The 24,128-nt window shown below is 45.2% G+C and overlaps 1 protein-coding gene across 3 annotated transcripts in view; it reads left to right on the forward strand.

The window, feature by feature from the left end:
* Positions 1-238: 238 nt before the first annotated feature.
* Positions 239-24,128, forward strand: part of LOC103228897 (BOS complex subunit NOMO1) — a 64,129-nt gene continuing 40,239 nt past the window's right edge. Inside the window, exons 1-11 of one of the 3 annotated variants that reach the window (XM_007986598.3) lie at positions 319-544; positions 2,934-2,981; positions 4,736-4,825; positions 7,654-7,699; positions 10,949-11,049; positions 13,129-13,235; positions 15,474-15,546; positions 19,052-19,204; positions 20,093-20,230; positions 20,560-20,649; positions 23,869-23,974. In XM_007986598.3, the coding sequence (XP_007984789.1) occupies positions 380-544; positions 2,934-2,981; positions 4,736-4,825; positions 7,654-7,699; positions 10,949-11,049; positions 13,129-13,235; positions 15,474-15,546; positions 19,052-19,204; positions 20,093-20,230; positions 20,560-20,649; positions 23,869-23,974 (1,117 nt within the window). In that variant the 5' untranslated portion in view covers positions 319-379. Of the gene's footprint in view, positions 545-2,933; positions 2,982-4,735; positions 4,826-7,653; positions 7,700-10,948; positions 11,050-13,128; positions 13,236-15,473; positions 15,547-19,051; positions 19,205-20,092; positions 20,231-20,559; positions 20,650-23,868; positions 23,975-24,128 lie in introns of all 3 variants that reach the window. The other 2 variants (XM_007986572.3, XM_007986578.3) reach the window with 2 other exon arrangements.

Consider the following 24,128-nt stretch of genomic DNA (forward strand, 5'->3'; position numbering starts at 1 on the left):
AAGTTGTTAGATAATTCGACCAACAAAATCTCCCGTCCTTTCCAGCTGTGATGGTGAATTCTAAAGTAGAATTCATCTTTGGAGCTTCTCCCTGTAGGCCTGCACTTTGCGTTGCACCTGCCAGACTGTGCGCCGAGTCCTCCAGGCCTCTAGATGGCAGAGATGGTCTAGTTTTCTTGCCGAGCATGCGCCGTAGTTCTCTCTTCTAGGACTGTAAGCGTGGGGTCGAAGCGCGCGTGCGCGGCGGCGGCGGCGGCGGCGGCGGGTGGGCGGGGCCTGAGCTGTCAGCCGGCCTAGGAGGAGGAAGGAGTCTGCGGCGTGGGGTGTGAGGGGCGGGACCGGGCTGCCTGCGGAGGGTCTAGCTGGGGGAGGTCGGGCCATGCTGGCGGGCCAGGGCGCTGGACCGCCGGGACCCGCGGTGGTCGCCGCCGCGGTGGTGCTGCTGCTGAGCGGCGTGGGGCCGGCGCATGGCTCGGAGGACATCGTGGTGGGCTGCGGGGGCTTCGTCAAGTCGGACGTGGAGATCAACTACTCGCTCATCGAGGTGAGCGCCCGCCCTTCGGCCCGGCGCCGACTCGCCGGGCCGGTGGTTCAGCTCCTCTGGGCCGCGCTGGCGTCGTCTCTGACACCGGGCGGCGTGGAGTCCTTGGAGCCTTTACCTCTTCCAAGGCTATGCTGTCCGCGGGCCCCCCGCAGCTCCTCCCCAGTTGCGTTGGAGGGGAGGTTTTTATCATGGGGTTGTGTAAGGACTGAGGGGTGCCAGACCTCAGGTTCTTCAAAAGCCAGACTCCACATCCCCGGAACCCAGACCCCAAATTCCTTGGAGCCCAGACCCCATTTCTTTAAAACTTAAACCCGAGATCATCTCGAATCAGACCCCCTGAAACTCAGATTTCCCCAAACCCATATTCTAGAACCTAGAGACTACATATCTTATCCCCCAAACTCCACAGCCCAGACCCCTCCCGAGGTTCTGATCCACTGCTACTCCAAACCCTGCGGCATGATTTTAAAGAGCATCGATTCCCATCCCGTAGATTCTGACCTAGTAGATCAGTATTGGAAACCCTGGGGCCGGAAAGCTATTTTTTATTTCTCCCGCTCCCCTCCGCCTCTGAAAATGGAGAGTTGTCAGCTGCCCTGATTGCCTTAATGAGTAGTTATTGGAATTACCCTAGAGATTTGTGCTGAAGTTTTTTTTTTTTTTTCCCAATTAAGTTGTAGTCCTGTTAAATGTTTATCAGCCCGGTGGGATCATGACCCTGAAAGGTTCCCGTAAAGAGGAAAGGGATGGATGAAGGTAGGGGCAGAAGGTCATTTGTCCGGGTAGTCGGGAGGGTACCAGAGCAAGGCCTGGGCCTCATTTTTGGAAGGGGATTTATGTTGGGGTAGGACAAGGAAGAGAAAAAGAGCAGGCGCCTCGGAGGTAATTTAGGAGAAAACGAAGGAAGAGGCTGGGAAATACCAAAGAGAGGGACTGGGAAATAAGACCCCAAAGATCTCTGAAAGCACCTTTGAGCTGTTCCAGGGCTGGCAATGAACGGTGAAGCACTGTGTTCTGCAGAGCGGGTTGCTGAGGATTGGGGGAGGGGCAGGGAGTCAGTTCCACACCCCACTAGCTCAGCGACCTGCCCTTGCTCTAGGTCTCAGTTTTTGTACCTATAAGATGGTGTTGGGAGAGAAACAGTGGAACCCAGCAGATGTATTTCGTTAACAAGCGGATCCGTGATCTTCAAGGCCCCCTTGCTTGCTGCTTTTTTACTCTGAAGAGGTCAGAGGTCAGGCATTGAATGAATCTACCCACTAGCAGTGGCAGGGCTCCTAGGATTTCCTGGGTACATGTTTCTGGGTGCCCATGCCACCTTCTGGGTCTGCCTTGGGGACATGGCGCGTTCAGGGTGGTATGACCATAGATGGCACAGGGCATTTCAGAAGCTGCCTGGTAAGGCCTCTTGCAACTTGCAGTTTCCAGGGGTTCTGGAAGGAAGGAAAAGACAGACACCCCCCCCCTCCACCCCCACCCTCATACTAATAGTGACCTTGAGATCAGAGAGCAGGTTTTGTAACGCATGATGAAGTGTGTTCCTTAAGCCCAAGGGCTGCCTGTCCAGATGGTCTGGGACACTCATTCTTTCGTAATTCTGATTCTGAAATCAGACATTTCCTACTGGCCATCTTGATGTAGATTACATTGGCGTCCTGTGTCCTGATGGTACTTTACGAAAGACGTAGAAATAATCAAGATATTTCACAGTCATTTCTTGATTGTGTTTTTTGTGTTCCTATGCAACTGCCTTCATTCTTCTCCAGCTTTCTCTCCTCCTGGGTGTTTTTATATCGTGTTCATTGAGTCAACCACTATTTATTGAGTCCCTGCGCATACTGAAACCTTGTCCCTGGTGTGGATATAGCAGTAGAGTGAACAGAACAGACAAAACGCCCTACTCTCATGAGACTGATATTTTGTTCTCTAACAGGGACCTTACTGTTAAAAAAAAAAAATTATACCAGTTGCTAATACTTTAACAATCAGGAGGTTTCACATTAAAAACTGGGTTCTTTATTTCTCTGGAAAACCAGCTGATCTTTTGGGTTACCACACCTGGCTTGGATTGTGTAGTGATCCGAATCCATTTGGTTGAATGCCCCTTGATGTTGCCTCCCTAACCCCTCTAGGCTGGTGAATTTCCAGTCCCTGCCTTAAATGCATGCATCTGAATCTCTTTGTCACCTGTAACAAATTCACTGAGTACCCAGAGTAAGCAAGACACTGTCTCAGGTGCTGTGGAATGTAAGTTGTGGTCCCTGCCCTCAGAGAACTTTACATACAGGCTCCACATTCTTTCACACCAATCCTCTCCCAAATGTTGGTGTTATGAGTTAGTCACTTTGTACATCTTCTTAGCTGGTAAGATTTGACTGTTTCATTGCAGCTCGTGTCGTGGTCTGTTTCATGGTCACAGAGCATTAGCATTTTGGAGGTGAGGCTTTTAGATGCATCAGATCCAACTGTTTCGTTTTACAGACTTGGAAACTGAGCCTCAGAGTGGTTGAGCCATGCAGGTACATTTGGGAAATTTTCCTTGAGCCCAGTGTGTTCCTTGACTGTTACACTCTGTTGCCTTTTTCTTCAGAGAGAGAGATATTAAATAGTAATACAAGCTGCTTTTTCTTTTTCTTTTCTTTTCTTTTATTTTTTTATTTTTTATTTTGAGACGGGGTCTCACGCTGTTGCTCAGGCTGCAGTACAGTGGCACCATCATAGCTCACCATAGCCTCCGACTCCTGGCCTCAAGCAGTCCTCCTGCCTCAGCCTCCTGAGTGGCTGGGACTATAAGCACCTGCCATCATGACTAGCTAATTTTTTTTTTTTTAGTAGAAATGAGGTCTGGCTATGCTGTCCAGGCTGGTCTTGAACTCCTGGGCTCAAGTGATCCTCCTGCCTCAGCCTCTTGAGTGGCTGGGACTACAAGCACCTGCCATCATGCCTAGCTAATTTTTTTTTTTTTTTTAGTAGAGATGAGGTCTGGCTATGTTGTCCAGGCTGGTCTTGAACTCCTGGGCTCAAGTGATCCTCCTTCTTTGGCCTTCCAAAGTGCTGGGATTACAGGCATGAGCCACCATGCCTGGCCACAGACTGATTTTTCTTTGAATCCATATTCTGTAGCAGGTGCTTAGTATGCATTGATGTGAATCTGTACAACCACATGAAAGGGAGTGGCTCTCTGTCGACACCTGAAGAAACCGAACGTGAGCTTGCCCAAGGCCACGTGACACGTGGAAGACCCAGACGGTATTTGGGCATCTTACTGGGTTAACACTTTGTGTCTGGTAATGCTCAGAATGTAAGAGTTTTAGAGAGTCCTTGGGGAGAGGACAGATAATAAGTGTCATTTTAGTCTCTTTTTCTTCTGAGAATGAAAGTAATGAGAAAATTAAGTTTCTAGATTAACGTTGCTCCAAGTATTTGAAATTACTTAGAGCTAGTAAGGAAGATCTGTCTGGCCCTCATTCCAGACCTTTAGTTGAGAAACAGTGGTGGGCCTTAGGAATTTGTATTTTATTTTACTTTACTTTTATTTTATTATTATTATTTTTGAGACAGAGTCTTGCTCTGTCTCCCAGGCTGGAGTGCTGTGGCATGATCTTGGCTCACTGCAACCTCCATCTCCTGGGTTCAAACAATTTTCCTGCCTCAGTCTCCCAAGTAGCTGGGACTACCGGTGCCTGCCACCATGCCTGGTAACTTTTTTTGTATTTTTAGTAGAGACAGGGTTTCACCTTGTTGGCCAGGCTGGTCTCAAATTCCTGACCTCAAGTGATCCGCCCACCTCAGCCTCCTGAAGTGCTGGGATTACAGGCAGGAGCCGCCGCACCCAGCCAGGAATTTGCATGTTAATAAGCACCTTACTAATGGCAAAGTTTGCAAATTTGTTTTAGACCCAGAAACTTACAGGAGCAACCTAGAGACAGCCACTAAAATAAACAGAAAAGCATTGAAAAATAAGGCATTTTAATAGGCTGTAGGTGATTTCTAATCTGAAAACCATTGAGTCACATGATTTGGGAGAGACTTTGTTGATTTCCCTGTGTCCCCAGTAATGCTGCTTGTTAAAAGCTGGCATATAATAGGCCCTCAGTGAATGCATACTGACTGAGTGTATTCAGGTGTAACACATGTAGTTCATTCCCAAAGGCAATGTTATATTTTCTATTTTCCTTCCTTCCTTTCCAGATAAAGCTGTACACCAAGCATGGGACTTTGAAATACCAGACAGACTGTGCCCCTAATAATGGTTATTTTATGATCCCTTTATATGATAAGGTAAGAGGCAACTGCTTGTCACTTATGATGGGAAGTCACTAGTGTGCCTCACCAGGCTGCACTCACCGTGCCCTTTCCTACACTAGCAAATGCTCATCTGTTTGGTAAATTATTGGTGGAATATGGTAATCCTAGGCACATTCGGAGGGAGACAACTTACAAACTGCCTTGGCGAATACAGTGGCTCTCTGTGTCTTTAGGGCCATTTGGCAATGTCTAGAGACGTTTTTGTTGTGACATCTGGCTGTGCACTATAGTTACCCAGTGACTAGTGGCCAGGCATGGAGCTAAATGTGCTATAGTGCCGCCCACGACAGCCCAGATGTCAGTAGTGCCGGGGCTGAGAAACTCTGATTTCATAGAACCCGTTACTTGCAAGGAGCTTAAAGTATTGTTAAAACAATTGTATAAGTAGTATATGAATTCATGAACTTTGTGAAAAAAAGTCAAGGTCTTTAGAAGTATGTGAAATAAATTTGTACCCTTTTCCCTCCATTTTTACCTCCCTCTGTAGTGGTAACCTCTGATAAAGTTTTTTTTTTTTTCTTCTTCTTCTTTTGAGGTGGAGTCTCACTCTGTCGCTCAGGCTGGAGTGCAGTGGTGTGATCTTGGCTCACTCCAACCTCCACCTCCCAGGTTTAACCATTTGCCTTCCTTAGCCTCCCAAGTATCTGGGATTACAGGCGCATACCACCACGCCTGGCTAATTTTTTGTATTTTTAGTAGTGACGGGGTTTTACCATGTTGGCCAGGCTGGTCTCGAACTCTTGACCTCAAGTGAACCACCTGCCTCAGCCTCCCAGTGTGCTGGGATTACAGGTGTGAGCCACTGTTCCCGGCCCTCTTATAACATTTTGATGTGCATCCTAACAGATTGCTTTCTACTTATAGTTATTCAGATATCCACAGACACATATGCATATGCATATATGCAAATACAGACAAGCACACATGCACATAGATTTGTATCCACAAACACCTCTATCTGTACTATCCCATCCTCCCACATATAAACCTTTTATTTGGAAATACAGATTCATAGGAAGTTGCAAAAATAGTCAATATACATAGTTTTGATTTTGATACAGTTTTTAATACACATGGAATCAAACAATAGGATTTATTCTGCAGTTTCATTTTTTCCCCTGTGTTAATGCTTTCAACACCAGAGGGACATTTGGTTTTTCCCCCTTGCATGCTTTCAACATTAGCATAGATACATCTACTGCCTGTTTTTTTTTTTTTTTTTTTGAGATGGAGTCTGACTCTGTCAGCCAGGCTGGAGTGCATTGGCACGATCTCGGCTCACTGCAACCTCTGCCTCCTGGGTTCCAGTGATTCTTCTGCCTCAGCCTCCTAAGTAGCTGGGATTACAGATACCCACCAGCACGCCCAGCTAATTTTTTTTGTATTTTTAGTAGAGATGGGGTTTCACCATGTTGGCCAGGCTGGTGTTGAACTCCTGACCTCAGGTGATCTGCCCACCTCAGCCTCCCCGTGTGCTGGGATTATAGGCATGAGCCACCATGCTTGGCCTACTGCCTTCTTTTTAATTGCTGCATAGTGTGTCAGAGTCAAACCCAAACTGTAATTTATTTAACTACTTGGGCATATAGACTTTCCCCAATTTTAAAATAATGGTAATTTTAAAATAACACACCAGGAAATATTCTTGAACTTAACTATTCATCTAGAATGCATAGGATTGATTTCTAGAGGTAGACTAGCTGGGTCTGTCCTGAAATCTGTTTAATTAATTTTTACATAGTATCAGTATCTGTCTCAAGAAACCAGGAGGCCGGATGTGGTGGCTCATGCTTGTAATCCTAGCACTTTGGGAGGTTGAGGCAGGCAGATCGCCTGAGCTCAGGAGTGCGAGACCAGCCTGGACTACATGGTGAAACCCTGTCTCTACAAAAATACAAAAAAATTAGCTGGGTGTCGTGACGCATGCCTGGAGTCCTGGCTACTTGGGAGGCTGAGGCAGGAGAATCACTTGAACCTAGGAGACGGAGGTTACAGTGAGCCAAGATCGCACCATTTCACTCCAGTCTGGGCAACAGAGCGAGATTCTGTCTCAAAAAAAAAAAAAAAAAAAGGTTGATATTGATAAGTAAAATCTAGTTTTATTTTATTTATTGAATTAATGAGTTAATGTATTGTTTAGAGACAGGCTCTCCCTCTGCTGCCCATGCTGGAGTGCAGTGGCATGATTATGGTTCACTGCAACATTGACCTCTTGGGCTCAAATGATCCTCCTGCCTCTGCCTCCTGAGTAGCTAAGACTTCAGGCGCCTGCCACCACACCCAGCTAATTTTTTAAGAATGTTTTTGTACAGATGGGGTCTTACTGTGTTGCTTAGGCTGGTCTTGAACTCTTGGCCTCAAGTGAGCCTCCTGCCTTGGCCTCCCACAGTGTTGGGATTATAGGTGTGAAGTACTGTGCCTGGCCAAATCCAGTTTTAGGAAGTGACTTTAGTTCCTGAAGATACATGCTAACTTTTGCAACTGTAGGCATATGAGGGCTTAATGAGACTTTATGTTTAGTATTAAAAGACAGTGAGTGGCCGAACCTAGTGTCTTTAGAACTCATGAATGGGCTTCAGCACTGTCTTCTGATTGTTTAGATGAAAACTTCTGGTGTGCAACTTCAGCTTGTAGCATCTGAAGAGAATCACAGTGCTCAGTACCATTTAGAAGAACAAGGCTCACCCTTAGAATTTCATTTCCGGTGTAAAAATTTTAGATGAAATGATAACACTAAAATAAATTAAACCAGAGTCACAATTCTCATTTCCTGAAATTACATTTTCTTTTTATCCTTTTAGGGGGATTTCATTCTGAAGATTGAGCCTCCCCTAGGGTGGAGTTTTGGTAAGTTAACTGAATCACTAGATATTCTTTCTAAAAGATTAGATGATATGCCAAATATTAATTTAGGCCAGCAGAGTGCATAAACTATTAAAATATTAAGGATTATTTCCAGTGTGGAGGAGGGTTCGTATTCCTCCCCTCCCTACCCCCATCACTCTGGTTGAGTTTGGATATACCTTAATCTATCTTAAGGCTTTCTGTCACCTTTGAAAAATAGACATCTTTTCTTGTACCTTTTTGGAAACTCTTCCCTTGCAGTTTCACTCATGTGACTGTAGAACAGTACAGAAACCAAGAGTGGAGACTTGGTTCCTGTCCCAGGATGGCTTCTTTTTCAGCCATCTCAGTTTTTTTATTTTTTATGAAATTAATTGAAACATTTAAACATGGTGAGATTTGTCATAAAAATCCAGATTTATGTCCCGCGAGATAAGAAAACTGTCAGCCTTAAGCCTTACCAGTTAAATAACCTTGCATAAGTTACTTCCCCCCTGTCAGCCTTGCTCCTCACTGTCGAGCTAGGGTCGTTATAGTCCCTGCCCCACAGGGTACTTGGAAGATGAATAAACCAATACTGAGTGTTCAGAGCGGCTGGCATGTAATTAGCAAGCACTCAGTATTCAGAAACAGCCCTTCTGCATGCATCCCAACAAAAGCTGCAAACTTTCTTCATATAACTGCCTTCAAGCATAGCTGGAGAGTTGGGGATGGGGAAGAGAGGGTCTGTTTTGATGTGGTTTACATTTTTGAAGGGGAGAGACTCTTGATGTTTCAGTAGAGCAGGTGTGAGTGACCCCAGTCCATGGCCTGGGGAGAGGAGTAGGGACCACCATTGTTGATATCAGGCTTGCCTGTGCCTTAGACAAGGAAGAATTTAGCACCTGTCATCAGCAAGGCTAAAATGAAGCTTAGGCAACTTGACAGCTAATTTGGCTCTGTGAGAGCATCTCTGTCAGTTTGTAGTCAGGGGTGGCAGGGAGGGGGGGTGCCTGGCTGGTATGTTCCAGAAAGCTGGAGAGGAATGCAGCCCTGCTCATGGCCAAAGCAGAAGTCCAGATTGGTGGCCTGGAGGAGTGTTGTGTTTGCCACATCCCACCGCCCCCACCGCGACTGGTGCTGTTGATAAGCTTTTTAATTGGGTTATACTTTCAGGAAAGTGCCCTGGATGAATTTTCCCTAAGTGAACACACCCATGTATTCACCATCCAGATGATGAGATAGTACTTCACCAGCACCCCAGAAGTCCCCATCCTGGGTGCTCATTAGCCATCCCGCCCCAGCCCCCCAGGTGACTACCACCCTGATCTTCCACAAATTAAAGATCCATTTGGTCTGTTTTGAACTTTATACAAATGCAATCATGCAGGGTACTTTTAAATATCTGGTTTCTTTCACTCAACATTGTGAGCGTTACCTGTATCATTTGTAGCTCTAGTTCATTCTCTTTGCTGTTCAGAATTCTGATGCATAAATATAAAGTGATTTATATTTTATAAAATATTTACATTTTATTTTATTTATTTTCATTTTTTTGAGACTGAGTCTCGCTCTGTTGCCCAGGCTGGAGTGCGATCTCAGTTCACTGCAACTTCTGCTCGGGTTCAAGCAATTCTTGTGCCTCAACCTCCGAGTAGATGGGATTACAGGTGTGTAGCACCACACCCGGCTAATTTTTGTATTTTTAGTAGAGATAGGGTTTCACCATGTTGTCCCAGGCTGGTCTCGAACTCCTGACCTCAAGTGATCTGCCCGCTTTGGCCTCCCAAAGTGTTGGGATTACAGGTGTGAGCCACCACGCCTGGCCTATATTTATATTTTATATTCTTATTTTGTATCAGTGATCTCTTCTACTGTTGATGGCCATTTGGGTTGCTTCCCAATTTTGGCCACTGAAGAGAAGCATTCCTGTGAATATTCTTGTATGTATATTTTCATACACATGTGTCTGCATTTTTGCTGAGTATATCACAGGTGTAAAGTTGCTGAGCCGTAGAGTTGATACATGTTCAGCTTTAGGTGTTTCCAAACATCCAAAGTGGATGCGCCAGTTTGTGCTTTCCCAGCAGTGTACAAGGGCTCCCATTGCTCCGCATCCTAGCCTACACTTGGTATCGTCAGCTTTTATAATTTTAGCCCCTCTGGTGAGGGTGTGGTATTATCTCACTGTGGCCTTGATTTACATTCCTCTGATGGCCAATGAGGTTGTACACTTTTTCGTATGTTTGTGTTTATTTGCCATGGGCTAGCTATTTTTGTAAGGTTCCTGTTCAAGTCTTTTGCCCATTTTTTTATTGGAGTCTTTGCACGTGTGTGTGTGTGCACATGCGTGTGCAAGCATGTGTGTAATTCATCTTACCGGAAAATGTCATCTCATGGTTTTTCATTTTTTTCTCTACTCATTACTCCACATTCTTCCTAACCTTTCGAAAACTCAACCTTAACCCCTATTATGATGAACTCTTCAGTTAAAAAAAAAATGGAATTAATTGCTGATATTGAAAAATCAAGAGATGGTATATAAAATCCAGATTTCCAGTTTTTCGGAGATGTTGGAAGCTCTGGCAAAGCATGGCAGTGGTTGGCAGACTTGAGTGGCAGTTGTCCCCTTTCAATTTGCCATAGTCCCCCCGATGATACTCTGCTCACTTTGAACCTGTGAGGCCCCTGTGGCCTTGGAGTTTGTGGTCCTGGTTTAACATGGCTGAGCTCATGCACTTGGTAAGGGAACAGATCCACAGCCAGACTTTTAGGGTTGAATTGGGGCTCTGTCACTCAGAAGCTCTGTGATCTTGGGAGCTCCTTTAACCTTCCTGTGCCTTAATTTACCCCTCAGTAAATTGCAGCTGTTACTGCCTGCCTCTTAAGATAATTGTGAGGATTAAAGGCACTCAGCTCAGTGCCTGGTCGGTGATGAGTATTCAGTAAATACAGTTATTTGGTGCCCACTGAATTTTCACTGGAACTCTGAGATACAACTTGGCTGAAAGGCTGTCGTAAAATTGTTTTATACTCTAAACACGAGTTCCGTCTGAGGCAGGAAACCAAGAGGCTAGGGGGATAGGGGTGAGAGAGAGACTTTTCCCAGAATACCTTTTTGTACCTTTGGATTTGGAAACACATGAGTATATTAAGTGTTCAAAAGTAAAATGAAAACAATAAAAGTACGTTCTACTTAGGTTCACTGTACCCTACAACTAAGCTTGCCTCTGTGTCTTGTGCCCCTGTTTCCTCCCCTGCTTCATCCCTCAGAGCCAACCACCGTGGAGCTCCATGTGGATGGAGTCAGTGACATCTGCACAAAGGGCGGGGACATCAATTTTGTCTTCACTGGGTTCTCTGTGAACGGCAAGGTTTGTCTCTGGAACTTGATTATTTTTCCTGTTCACTCTATAATGTATACTAAATCCTTTCTTTAAAAGATGCAGGATATTTTAACCCGGGGACTTTGATCCCACAGGAGACCCATGGAAAAGTGGCGAGAGAGCCTGTGAACTCTGTGCTTCATTCTGTGTAGAACGCAGCAGGAGTGCTTAGGAGTGAGATTGAGGTTGCTGGTCATCCCCTCTGCTTCCAGAGCATAGGCTGTTGGTGTATTTGTTTATTTTTTATTATTATTATTGTTATTATTATTATTATTTTTGAGACGGAGTCTCGCTCTGTCGCCCAGGCTGGAGTGCAGTGGCCGGATCTCAGCTCACTGCAAGCTCCGCCTCCCGGGTTCACGCCATTCTGCTGCCTCAGCCTCCCAAGTACCTGAGGCTATAGGCGCCCGCCACCTCGCCCGGCTAGTTTTTTGTATTTTTTAGTAGAGACGGGGTTTCACCGTGTTAGCCAGGATAGTCTTGATCTCCTGACCCAGTGATCCGCCCGTCTCGGCCTCTCAAAGTGCTGGGATTACAGGCTTGAGCCACCGCGCCCGGCCAATTATTTTGAGACAGGGTCTAGATCTGTTGCCCAGGCTGGTGTGCAGTGGTGCAATCTTGACTCACTACAGCCTCCACCTCCCAGGGTCAAATAATTCTCCTGCCTCACCCTCCCGAGTAGCTAGGATTACAGGCATGTGCCACCATGCCCAGCTAATTTTTGTATTTTCAGTAGAGACTGGCTTTCGCTGTATTGGCCAGGCTGGTCTCAAACTCCTGACCTCAGGTGATCCACCCACCTCCACCTCCCACAGTGCTGGGATTACAGGTGTGCGCTGTGCACCCAGCCGCTGTTAGTGTTTATGCCAGGGATGGCCTTTTACAGGGATGCCGAGTTGGAAGGATGCACTCCCTAAGCCTTGTGGCATCTTGCTGTCCCTGTGGGTGAACTGAAGTCAGCTTCTTCCAGAGACAGCGTGCATCTGCTTCTGCCACTCACCTGGGACCATTCCCATCATTTAAATTCTGAGATATTTTTGGACCGCCGTGGTGGTTTGAATTTAGAGTGCTAACGGGTGTGTGTCCCAGCTCCCGCGGTTCAGATTCTCGGGGGAGAGTCGTTTTTCTTCCACCCGCCCTGTGCCTGAGGTTGAGATGTGCTTCCTTCCTTCCCGTCCTTTTCTTCATGATGGGCTTCTTTCTCCTCTGCCTTTGCGGCGAGGGGGAGGCCCTTCCATCCCAGCTGTATGTGTGGGCTTTTTGTTGAGATGGGGATCTTGGGTAGTTTTTTCTTTCTCAATGGTTTGCACAATGATGGTGAATCTTTTTTTTTTTTTGAGACACAGTCTCACTGTGGCCTAAGCTGGAATGCAGTAGTAGTGCAGTCTCTCTCACCGCAACCTCTACCTTCTGGGTTCGACCAGTTCTCCTGCCTCAGCCTTCCCAGTAGCTGGGATTATAGGCATGTGCCACCAGACCCAGCTAATTTTTATATTTTTATTTTTATGTATATTTACTTATTTATTTATTTTTTAAGATGGAGTCTCCCTCTGTCGCCCAGGCTGGAGTGCAGTGGTGCAATCTCAGCTTACTGCAACCTCCGCCTCCTGGGTGCAAGTGATTCTCCTGCCTCAGCCTCACGAGTAGCTGGGATTACAAGCATGTGCCATGATGCCCAGCTAATTTTTATATTTTTAGTTGAGACAGGGTTTCACCATGTTGGCCAGGCTGGTCTCAAACTCCTGACTTCAAGTGATCTGCCCGCCTCAGCCTCCCAAAGTGCTGGGATTACGGGCGTGTGCCACCACACCCGGCCAGACCAATAATGGTAAATCCATAACTGATGATGTCTTAGATTCATTGAAACAGAGAGTCTTATTTTACTGTTACTGTTCCCTCTCCTACTTCATCCCCAGGAAACATATCCATGATTTATATCATCTTTTCAATGGGATTCTTGACCCAAAGAAGGTTTCTGGCTCTACCTAGGAGTTCTAAGCAGGACTCCCAGTGCTTTGAGAGGACGATATTTTGCTTGGTGGGTGCTAACCTTCTTCTCCATGGCAGGTCCTCAGCAAAGGGCAGCCCCTGGGTCCTGCGGGAGTTCAGGTGTCTCTGAGAAACACTGGGACCGAAGCAAAGATCCAGTCCACGGTTACGCAGCCCGGCGGAAAGTGAGTAGCGTCCTGTCTCCCAGTCTTGCCTTAGAGCCAGGCTGTGACAGGGGTCATGGAGCTGGGTTTGGGAGTTTGGATTCAGGGAGTCCTGGGTTCAGATCCTGATTCAGCCTCTTAACTTTGGGTGAGTTCATGCCCCTCAGAGTGCTGCATTCCCCAAGTGTGAAATGGAAGCCGTTTGACCCATCTTGCCTAGCATTGATGGGATGATTAAATATGAGTTAATACTGGCCAGGCACATTGGCTTGCACCTGTAATCCCAGCACTTTGGGAGGCCAGGGTGGGAGGATCACTTGAGTTCGGGAGTTTGAGACCAGCCTGGACAACATAAGGAGACTCGATCTCTACAAATAATTTAAAAAATTGTATCAAGCAGAGTCCCATGGGGGAAAAAAATTAGTTGGGTGTGGTGGCGTGCTCCTGTGGTCCCAGCTACTCAGGAGGCTGAGGCACGGAGGATTGCTTGAGCCTGGAAGGTTGAGGCTACAGTGAGTCGTGATCATGTGCCACTGTGCTCCAGCCTCGTCAACAGAGCAAGACCCTGTTTCAAACAAACAAACAAACAAAGAGTTAATACCCATAAAGCACCTGCTTCAGGGCCTGGGGCTTAGTGGGTCTTCATTTAGCAGCTCAGCCTGGCTCTGGAGCCTGCTAGCCTGGGCTTAAATCCCAGCTCCCCCATTTGCTGGCTGGTTGACCTGGGGCAAGATGCTTAACCCTTCTGTGCCTCAGTTTCCTCTTTTGTAAATGAAGATAATTGTGGAACCTAACCTCCTAAGGTTGCTGGAAAGATGAAATTAATATTATTGCTTCAAGCTGCCTGGCATATTAGATCAAATAGGTTAGCTTAGTTATGATTAGAAAAATCATTATCATTATTATATCAAAACTGTTTTATAGTCGGAACTGATGCTTAACGGATCTTGCTGAATCAGATTTAAAGCATTGATTTAATGGATGTATATAGTTGAGTTGTAAATGTTAACACACATGCCAAGATTAATGCCAGAATAGTTCATACTGATAATTCCGAAAGCGTTCAAATCATTACTAACTCCGTTAATATACACTGACTAAATGGCAAAATAGAAGTTTATAATGAGTCTGTCAGTAAGTTATTCAATTTTAAGGTTACTATTGTTGAAACTACTTTTCATTTTTGAAGTAACATTTACTTCTGCTTGACTGGTGCCTCTCCAGCCCTGGTGTGTAGCAGGAATATGGAGCTGTATTTTTTTTTTTTTTTCTGGGCTAGTAGTTTGGTGTTGACCTTACTAGAAAAAAATAGTGTCTTGAGCCTTCTGAATACCTTTCAACTGTACTGACTGAAACAGAGAAACTTGTAGGACTGGGCTGTTATGAAAATGAAATAGAAACTCAATCTTACCAATACTTTATAGTAACGTGTTTTCCAAGCCCTATCCAGTTATTACAGGCAAGATTTGATATAATAAAATACCACAGAAGAAGAAATCAAATGCGTTTTCTAGTTCATTTCACTGGAATTAGCCTGCTAATTTGTCAGTTGCCTTACAAATTTGAAGGAATAAACATGTTAGCATACTGGCAGCGGCATTTCCAGCCTTAGCTCTGCTCACTCTGGTGTTAGTCTGCCTATGGCTAGGAGAGTAATTTTCATCAGCTGCTGGTTTCTTATCTCAGTTGCTTTGTGCAGAAACCCAGAATGGCTTATCTGTGTTTCTCTAAAGGCTTTTTTGGTGGGATTCAAAGCTTGTCATGGTTTACCCCACCCTGTGTCATGGCATCATCTTGTGTCAGCGTCCCCCTCAGCCTGTGCATCTGTTCTGTTCTTTTCATCCCACTTCTCCCTTCCCACATGTTCCCTTGGACACTTCTGTCCCCTTCTCCTTGTCAGTTCACGCCTGTCACCTCTGTCAAACCCAGTCGAATGTTCTGTGACTGATCGCTGCTGTGCTACAAGGACTGGTTTTATACCAGAAATCCTTGAGATTAAGGGAGATGTAAGCCCTCCTCCTTCCTGTCAGCACGTGGAGCACCTCTCTTGGCACACAGTAAATGCTCAATAAGTGCTCTTTGATGCAGATTTGCACAGTGAAGGATTGAATTTCATTCATGCTGATTTAACAAGCTAATGGCAAGCTTGCAATAATTCCAACATTATTTTCTTGTCATAAAATTACATTACATTAGTCGTAAAATTAGAAATACTTGGGTTGTTTGGAGAAAGCTAAATGGTTATTTTGTATTTCTTAGGTTTGCATTTTTTAAAGTTCTGCCTGGAGATTATGAAATCCTTGCGACTCATCCAACCTGGGCGTTGAAAGAGGTGAGTGTGACAGCTACGTCTGTAGCCATGCCAATAAAATGCTGGTCTTGGGACAAATGTAGGGCTTTTCAATTTAGGATGTGAAAAGAATTTATGGTTTTTCCAGGACTAGATGAAGAACCAATGGTGCCGTTGATTAGTTTGGTGGTTATTTATAAGGTGTAACTCCTCACTGTAGCAGATGTTGCTTGTGTTGGTTTCAGTTTTAGGTGACAGTGTTGTCTTCCTGCTGTGAAATAGATCTGTTTTATTAACTATAGCTATTTTAAACTAAATCAACAACAGAAGGCCCTGATGAGATTTATTTGTTGTTCTTTTTTCAGCCTGAAACAGAAATCTGTAAATATACTAAACATTCTAGAAACTGTGGTACGTGTGCCCAAGGAGAATGTATAAGAATGTTTATTGCAGCTTTGTTTGTAATAGCAAAATATTGTAAACAAGCAAAATATTGTAAATGCCTTTTAAGAGAAGAATGGATTGGGGTTCCATCATACAGTAGGCTGCTGTACGTCAGCAGTAATGAATGAACCAGGGCTACATATAGCAGTGTAACTACATTTAAAAACAGAGTTGAAGAAAATATGATTTTAAATACTTGTGATAGCATTGTTTATGGATACAGTCTTTTTTTTTTTTTTTTTTTTTTTAAGACGGAGTCTCGCTCTGTTGCCCAGGCTAGAGTGCAGTAGTGTGATCTTGGCTCATTGCAACCTTGGCCTCCTGTGTCCAAGCGAGTCTCTTGCTTCAGTCTCCTGAGCAGCTGAATTACAGAGATGCACCACCACGCCCAGCTAATTTTTGTATTTTTAGTATAGGTGGGATTTTGCCATGTTGGCCAGGCTGGTCTCAGACTCCTGGCCTCAAATGATCCACCAGCCTCGGGCTCTCAAAATGGCGGGATTACAGGTGTAAACCAGTGCATTCGGCCAGATACAGTCTTTCTTTTTTTTTTTTTTTTTTGCAACAGGATCTTGCTCTGTTGCCCAGTCTCGAGTACGGTGACATATTTGTGGCTCATTGCAGCCTCTGGTTCTTGGCCTTAAGCAATCCTTCCACCTTGGCCTCCCAAGGATCTGGAACTGCAGGCGTGTGCTGCTTTACCTAGCTAAGGATACAGTCTTTTTTTTTTTTTTGAGATGGAGTCTTGCTCTTCTTGTTGCCCAGGCCGGAGTGCAGTGGTGCGATCTCGGCTCATTGCAACCTCTGCCTCCCAGGTTCAGGCGATTCTCCTGCCTCAGCCTTCTGAGTAGCTGGGATTACAGGTGCCTGCCACCATGTCCAGTTAATTTTTTGTTTTTAGTAGGAACAGGGAGGATACAGTCTTATGCAGAAAAATTATGAAGACATACATGGGAATAGCAGACACTGTTCAAAATGATACTGACTTCTAGAGAAAAAGGAGGAGGGGGACTTGGGGGTATGCCATCATCTTGAATTTTTTTTAATTTAATTTCTTTAGTTGGTTAGAAGGTATATAAGTGTTCTTTAGCATATCTTGTTTTATTTGACTGAAATAGTTTATAGTCCAAGATCAAAAAAGGAACTCCACCTACTAGGTGAGGTTCTGTAATAGCTGTGAAAGACCAAATTAAAATAAGATTAAGGGACATCTTGACGTGTTAGCTTCTGTGTTAGTATAGAAGCTGTATCTCATTTTTGCTAAAGAAGCATTGGAATCAGTATTTCAGCTTCTACCCTATAGGTTTTATTATTTTTTTACTCTGTAGGTTTTCTGCATTTATAGTTGATGATAGTTTCACACCTAGATGTCTCTTCTTACTGTTTATGACTTTTGGTTCTGGGGGTTTTTCTCTTCTGCAGCAACATTTGAAAATATTTTATTCAAGGCTGGGCGCAGTTACTCATGCCTGTAATTCCAGCACTTTGGGAGGCTGAGGTGGGCGGATCACTTGAGGTCAGGAGTTCGAGACCAGCCTGGCCAACATGGTGAAACCGCGTCTCTACTAAAAATACAAAAAAATTAGCCGAGAATGGTGGCATGTGCCTGTAATCCCAGCTACTCGGGTGGCTGAGGCAGGAGAATTGCTTGAACCTGGGAGGTGGAGGTAGCAGTGAGCCAAGATTGCACCACTGCACTTCAGCTTGGGTGACAGAGTGAGACTCCGTCTCAAAAAAAAAAAAAAATCGAAATGAAAGGGCTTACACATTTATAAACAGAAGAGATTTTAAGGTTTGCGTTGTATGTTAATTGTCTGCATAGAAGAATCTGAGTGTATTAATATGAGATTGGGATTTTAAAGTAAAGCATGTTGTTAGAAGTCGGGATAATGTTTATCCTCCTCCGGGAGTTAGTGACCGGAAGCAAGTGTGAGGGGCACTTCTGGCTTGCTGGTGCTATTTATTCTGCTGGGTAACCAGTGCCCAGCTTGTGATAAGCCCTGTGCTGTGTGCTTAGAATATGCGCACTTTTCTCTGTGTAAATTGTACCTTAACAAAAATGTTTAAAAATATACACATATTATGAAAAGAACAACTTAGGACAAATTAAACAGAGTTTAATTGAGCACAGAACAGTTTGTCAATTGGGCAGCCTCCTGAGCCAGAATAGGTTTACAGTGACTGTGGCATTGTTGTGTGATTGCAAAGGGATTATGGACAGAAAAAGAAAGTGATGGACAGAAAGCGGAAGTGAGGGACAGAAACAGTTGGATTGGTTACAGCTGGACATTTGTCTTATTTGCACATGGTTTGAACAGTTGGCCACCTGTGAGTAGTTGAAGGATGACTGCTGCAATTGGCTGAGACTTGGCACTATGTACGGAGAAACCTTTAGGCCAAACTTAAAGTATGTAAGGAGGCAGCTTTAGGCTAATCTTCAGTTAACACTGTATATCATTAAACATAGAAAAAAACCAAAATACGCTCATTAAAAAAAATTGGAACATATAGAGGAATATAAAGCAGTGGAAACAAAGTTAGAAATTTTGGAAGGTGGAAAAGTATACAAGTAAAATACCACCGTATAGATAAAATCATTATCATTTACATTTTGCCACATTTCCTTTCACTTCATTTTGGGCATTGAAAAATAGTAATGGGCCAGGCACGGAGGCTCACGCCTGTAATCCCAGCACTTTGGGAGACTGAGGCGGGTGGATCACCTGAGGTCAGGAGTTCGAGACCAGCCTGGCCAACATGGTGAAACCCCGTCTCTACTAAAAATACAAAAATTAGCCAGGCATGGTGGCAGGCGCTTGTAATCCCCGCTATTTGGGAGGCTGAGGCGGGAGAATCGCTTGAACCCAGGAGGCAGAGGTTGCAGTGAGCCGAGGTTGCCCCATTGCACGAGGTTACCCCATTGCACTCAAGCCTGTGTGACAGAGACTCCATCTCAAAAAAAAAAAAAAAAATGATCATACTGAATAAGCAATTTGATGGATTACGTTTCCCAGTTAATATTTTAGCTTTAGCATGTCCTCATGTTGTTAGATACTTTGCAAGTGTTTATTTTTTCACCAGTTAAAATCTTTTTCTGTTTTAGGCAAGCACCACAGTGCGTGTAACCAACTCCAATGCCAATGCGGCCAGTCCCCTCATAGTTGCTGGCTACAATGTGTCTGGCTCTGTCCGAAGTGATGGGGAGCCCATGAAAGGGGTGAAGTTTCTTCTCTTTTCTTCCTTAGTAACTAAAGAGGTAAGCAAAGAAAAGAACAAAGGAGATGGTGTGAAGGGTAGGAGGGTGGGGGATTACAGACCAGAACATACTGTTTTAATAAATACAGGTCTGGGTTGATTTATCATTTTAACACTTAAGAATATCATGTGTCTCAGGCCGGGTGTGATGGCTCAGGCCTGTAATCCCAGCACTTTGGGAGGCCAAGGCGGGTGGATCACTTGAGGTCAGGAGTTTTAGACCAGCCTAGCCAACATTATGAAACCCCATCTCTACTAAAAATACAAAAAAATTAGCCGGGCGTGTTGGCACATGCCTGTAGTCCCAGCTGCATGGGAGGCTGAGGCAGTAGAATTGCTTGAACCTGGGAGGTGAAGGTTATAGTGAGCCGAGATGGCACCGCTGCACTCCAGCCTGGGTGACAGAGTGAGACTGTCTCAAAAAAAAAAAAAAAAAAAAAATTCAAGAATATCATGTGTCTCTGTTGACTCATAAGACATTGCACATCTACTCTGAGAGGCAGTGGTATGTGATGGAAGGTGCACAGGCTTTGAAATCAGTCCTGGGTTTAAAAAAATCTCAGGTTTAAACAAATGCCTCTTCCTAGCTGTGCGACCCTGGGCCAGTCACATTACCTTCCTGAGCCTCCGTTTCCTTATTTGGAGAATGGGGACCCATTATAAGAAGGACAGGCATGTCATTTTTCCTGAGAAGACTGTGGCAGTTTTTAACTTTACAACTTGAATGTCAGGATTTTTGTTCCTTTTATCTGTATTAATGTGTCTTAGATTGCAGAAATACATATATTGACGTGAAACTTAGAGAAATTTTCCTCTGATGTGGCTAATTGATGGTATTCAGAACATGTAAATGGAAAAGGAAGTCTTGTCTTTTTTTCCCCCGGCATAGGATGTCCTGGGCTGCAATGCCTCACCAGTGCCTGGGTTCCAGCACCAAGACGAGAGTCTGGTGTATTTGTGCTACACGGTCTCCAGAGAAGATGGCTCGTTCTCCTTCTACTCCTTGCCAAGTGGGGGCTACACCGTGGTGAGTGAAGCAGATTTCTGTTCTGTTTATGTCTGGGACTCTCATGACACAGTAAAAGCCAGTGCTGTTTGGGTGTTAAAGGAAAAGATGGTTGGCCTGCAGTTCTCTGTAAACGCTGTTAAGAAGTAACTTAAGATGAGATACTCACCCCTTAGTAATAGCTACCAAAAGGGCAAGGCTTCCTCTTTTCAAATCTGCAATAGTTATGATGAGCATTTCTCTTGGCTTGTCTTGAACCCCTTGTCATTTGTGGGCTGCTAGATCGAGTATTAATATTGCTGATTGATCATGTTCGTGGTTCTTAGTGATTAACAGACTCTTCCTTCCAGATTCCGTTCTATCGAGGGGAGAGGATTACCTTTGATGTGGCGCCTTCCAGACTTGACTTCACAGTGGAGCACGACAGCCTGAAAATCGAGGTAAGGCTTTCCTGTCTTCTGGAGGGACAGGTGTTCGAGTTCCCATCCCTAGGCACAGGTGTTGCAAACATGTTTAAAAAAAAATCGATTATTTTTTCTGGAAGGGCTGTTGGAAAAAGTGCAATCTGGTATTATGTTCTTGCACATGATGTCCTTATTGTAGAGAGCTGGATTCCTAGTTAAATCTCCCCATTCAGTGAAATATATTTATTGAGTGCCAGTGACATACATTTCAGGCACCATTTCCAGGACTGGGGATACAGCCCCGACCGAAAGAGGCAAAAATTCTTGTCCCTGTGGACCTCATTTTTTTATTTTTTATTTTTTGACAGGATTTCACTGTGTGGCTCAGGCTAGAGTGCAGTGGTGCGATCTCAGCTCACTGCAGCCATTGCCTCCAGGGCTCAAGTGATCCTCCCACCTCAGCGTCTTGAGTAGCTGGGACCACAGGCGCGTACCAACATGCCCAGCTAATTTTTGTATTTTTTGTAGAGATGGGGTTTCACCATGTTGCCAAGGCTGTTCTCTAACTCCTGGGTTCAAGTGATCTGCCTGCCTCGGCTTCCCAAAGTGTTGGGATTACAGGTGTGAGCCGCTGCACCTGGATAGACTTCATGTTCTAATGACAGGAAGGGTCCATACATGTATAGATGAATAAGTTAGAAAGTACAGTAGAAGGTGATAAGTGTTCTCTAGAAAAATAAAGGAAGAAAGGAGATCGTGCAGTATCAGGGTGGAGACAGGGGTTGCAATTGTACATAGAGTGTTTTTGAGAAGTCCTCCCTGTGAAGGTGACATTTGAGCAGCAACCTGAAGGGAAAGAACGAGAGAACTATACTTCACTCCTGCAGGAAGAGTGTGTAAGACTGAGGGAACAGCACATGCAAAGGTCCTGAGGCAGGAGTGTGCTGAAGAGTTCAGGGCACCCCAAGGAGGCCAGGGTGGCTGGAGTGGAGGGAATGGGCAAGGAAGGAGGAGGCGGAGAGAGGTTCAGGGAGGTGACAGGGCAGATTGTGCGGGGCCTGGTGGGCCACTTTGCCTGTAACTCTGGGTAAGAATTGGTGCCACTGGAAGGTTCCTAGCAGAGGAGCGGCATGATCCTTCTGGCAGCTGTGTTGAGGAGAGTTTGCAGGGTGTCAGGGTGGAAGTGGGGGACCAGTTGGGATGCCATGGCCGTAAACCAGGTGAGAACTGGCAGAGCTTGGACCGTGGTAGTAGGAATGGGCAGTGTGATATGTGGCTCGATAAACTGCCTAGACCCTCACATAGATGGTAAATGGAGTTTTCATCTCACTTATGTCTCCTTTCCTTACAGAAGTAGAAAATGGTTACTGTAGAAAATTGGCTAGCTAGAGCAAATCCCAAAAGAAAATCACAGTCTCTCCTAAGTGGACCACCCAGTGTTAGAATTATTGAAGAAATTATTTTTTAATCATTTTCTTTTTATATTACATTGGAAAGTACTGTGTTACAATAGCTTAAACTGGCAGGAGCGGGCTTTTAGGTCATATGCACAGTGGGGTGCAGACTCTGCTTTTTAAGATTCAGTGATGTGTTTGACTGTTCTCCTGTACACTGGAGGGGAAAGAGAAGGATGAGAAGATGAAGCCTTTAGTTTGCTTCACGTGGCTTGCAGAGAAGAATGGGGGCCGGTGAGCAGAGACAGCTATTCCCAGATTACAGCCAAATACAGATTTTGAAAATGATGAATGGAATTTCAGGGAATGGGGCCCTGTAAGTTCCCTGAGGTCCAGAACCGTGAGTGTCTTATTCTTTACTGTTTTCCTAACATGTGATTCAGCACCTGGCACATAGTAGGTGCCCAGTGAAAATATTTGTTGAGTACATATGTGAATTAATAAGTAGGTATTAGATGGAATGAAACATGTCTTTTTGGAAAGATCAAGAAGGAATACCTGTCATGTGAGATCATCACTAAGAAACCTTTGCTGAAAAAATAAAATAAAAATAAAAATAAAGAAGATGGGCTACCGGCATAAAAAGGAAGTCATTTCGTTACTTAAAGCTTCATCTCAGATGCTGTTGCACACGTGCATGCACATATTCATTCATTCATGAGTCAGTTGAGTGCCTGCTGTGTACCAGGTGACTAAGACAGAAAAGATCCCTGTCTTCATGAGGTAACATGCTAGTGGGAGGGAGACAACTAAGAAATCGATCAAGGACATTTCAGATACTGGTAAGTTTGGTGAAGGTATTAAACTAGGTTAGCAGTGGTGACCTTGAGGATACACAGATCAGGGCTGGAACTCAGTAACTGCAGAGAAAGTACAGGTGTGCTGCTCACAGGCGAGTGGGGCACAGACACAGACACGGAGCCTGGGACCACGTGTGAGTCAGTGATGGGGGTGGAGGAGGGTGGTGTAGGTGGATTTCTTTTTCTTCTTTTTTTTTTTTTTTTTTGAGACAGAGTCTTGCTGTGTCGCACAGGCTGGAGTGATCTCGGCTCACTGCAACCTCCGCCTCCCGAGTTCAAGTGATTCTCCTGCCTCAGCCTCCTGAGGAGCTGGGATTACAGGCTCCTGCCACCACACCTGGCTCATTTTTGTATTTTTAGTGGAGACAGGGCTTCACCATGTTGGCCAGGCTGGTCTTGAACTCTTGACCTCAAGTGATCCGCTTGCCTCGGCCTCCCAAAGTGCTGGGATTACAGGCGTGAGCCACTGCGCCCGGCCTAGGTGGATTTCATAAGGACCTGTGTTCAGGCCGTGGTGGAAAGACAGGAGGGGGCATGTGAGACCTTGCAGAGGTGGGATCCACAGGAGTGATGGATGCTGGAGGAGCAGGGAGGGGGCGTCCAAAATGGTGCTGGGGTGTGCATGGGAGACTGGAGGGAGACTGGAGGAAGATGTGGTTCACCAAAATGGGGGCATCTGGAGGGGAGGAGATGGCACAGGGTTAAGGGTGGAGGGCTTTTAGAAGCCTGAGTCAGTGACCTTTTAACTAGGAAAGTAAGTCTCTAGACGTTTTCTGTTCTGTTGTTTGACACTCAGCAGTGTGTTGGGAACAGAACAGAGAAGACAGATGTGGGTAAAGTGAGAGGGAGCCCGGCTGGCACACAGGACTGGGGGACTGAGGGTTGGGAGGTGGGCAGCAGGAGCAGACATGGTGGGCGATGGCTGGCGCAGCAGAAGGCGGCTTCGTGTCTCTGGCACAGGAGCACCTTTGAGCAGCTTCTTCCTGTTCTTTGTTTTCTAGCCCGTGTTCCACGTCATGGGATTCTCTGTCACTGGGAGGGTCTTGAACGGACCCGAAGGAGATGGTGTTCCAGAAGCAGTTGTCACCCTGAATAACCAAATCAAAGGTGGGCTGACACAGCAGCCCTGGGCTGCTGGCCAGCGCTCTTTCTGGACCACACAGAGAAATGGAAAGGAACCGATGACTATATGAAAACAGGGCAGCTTTTGGTCTCAAGTATTCTGGTGTACGTGTAAGGATACACAGTTGTTTTTGGCTTA

Source organism: Chlorocebus sabaeus, chromosome 5 (genome assembly GCF_047675955.1).
Source record: "Chlorocebus sabaeus isolate Y175 chromosome 5, mChlSab1.0.hap1, whole genome shotgun sequence".
NCBI lineage: Eukaryota > Metazoa > Chordata > Mammalia > Primates > Cercopithecidae > Chlorocebus > Chlorocebus sabaeus.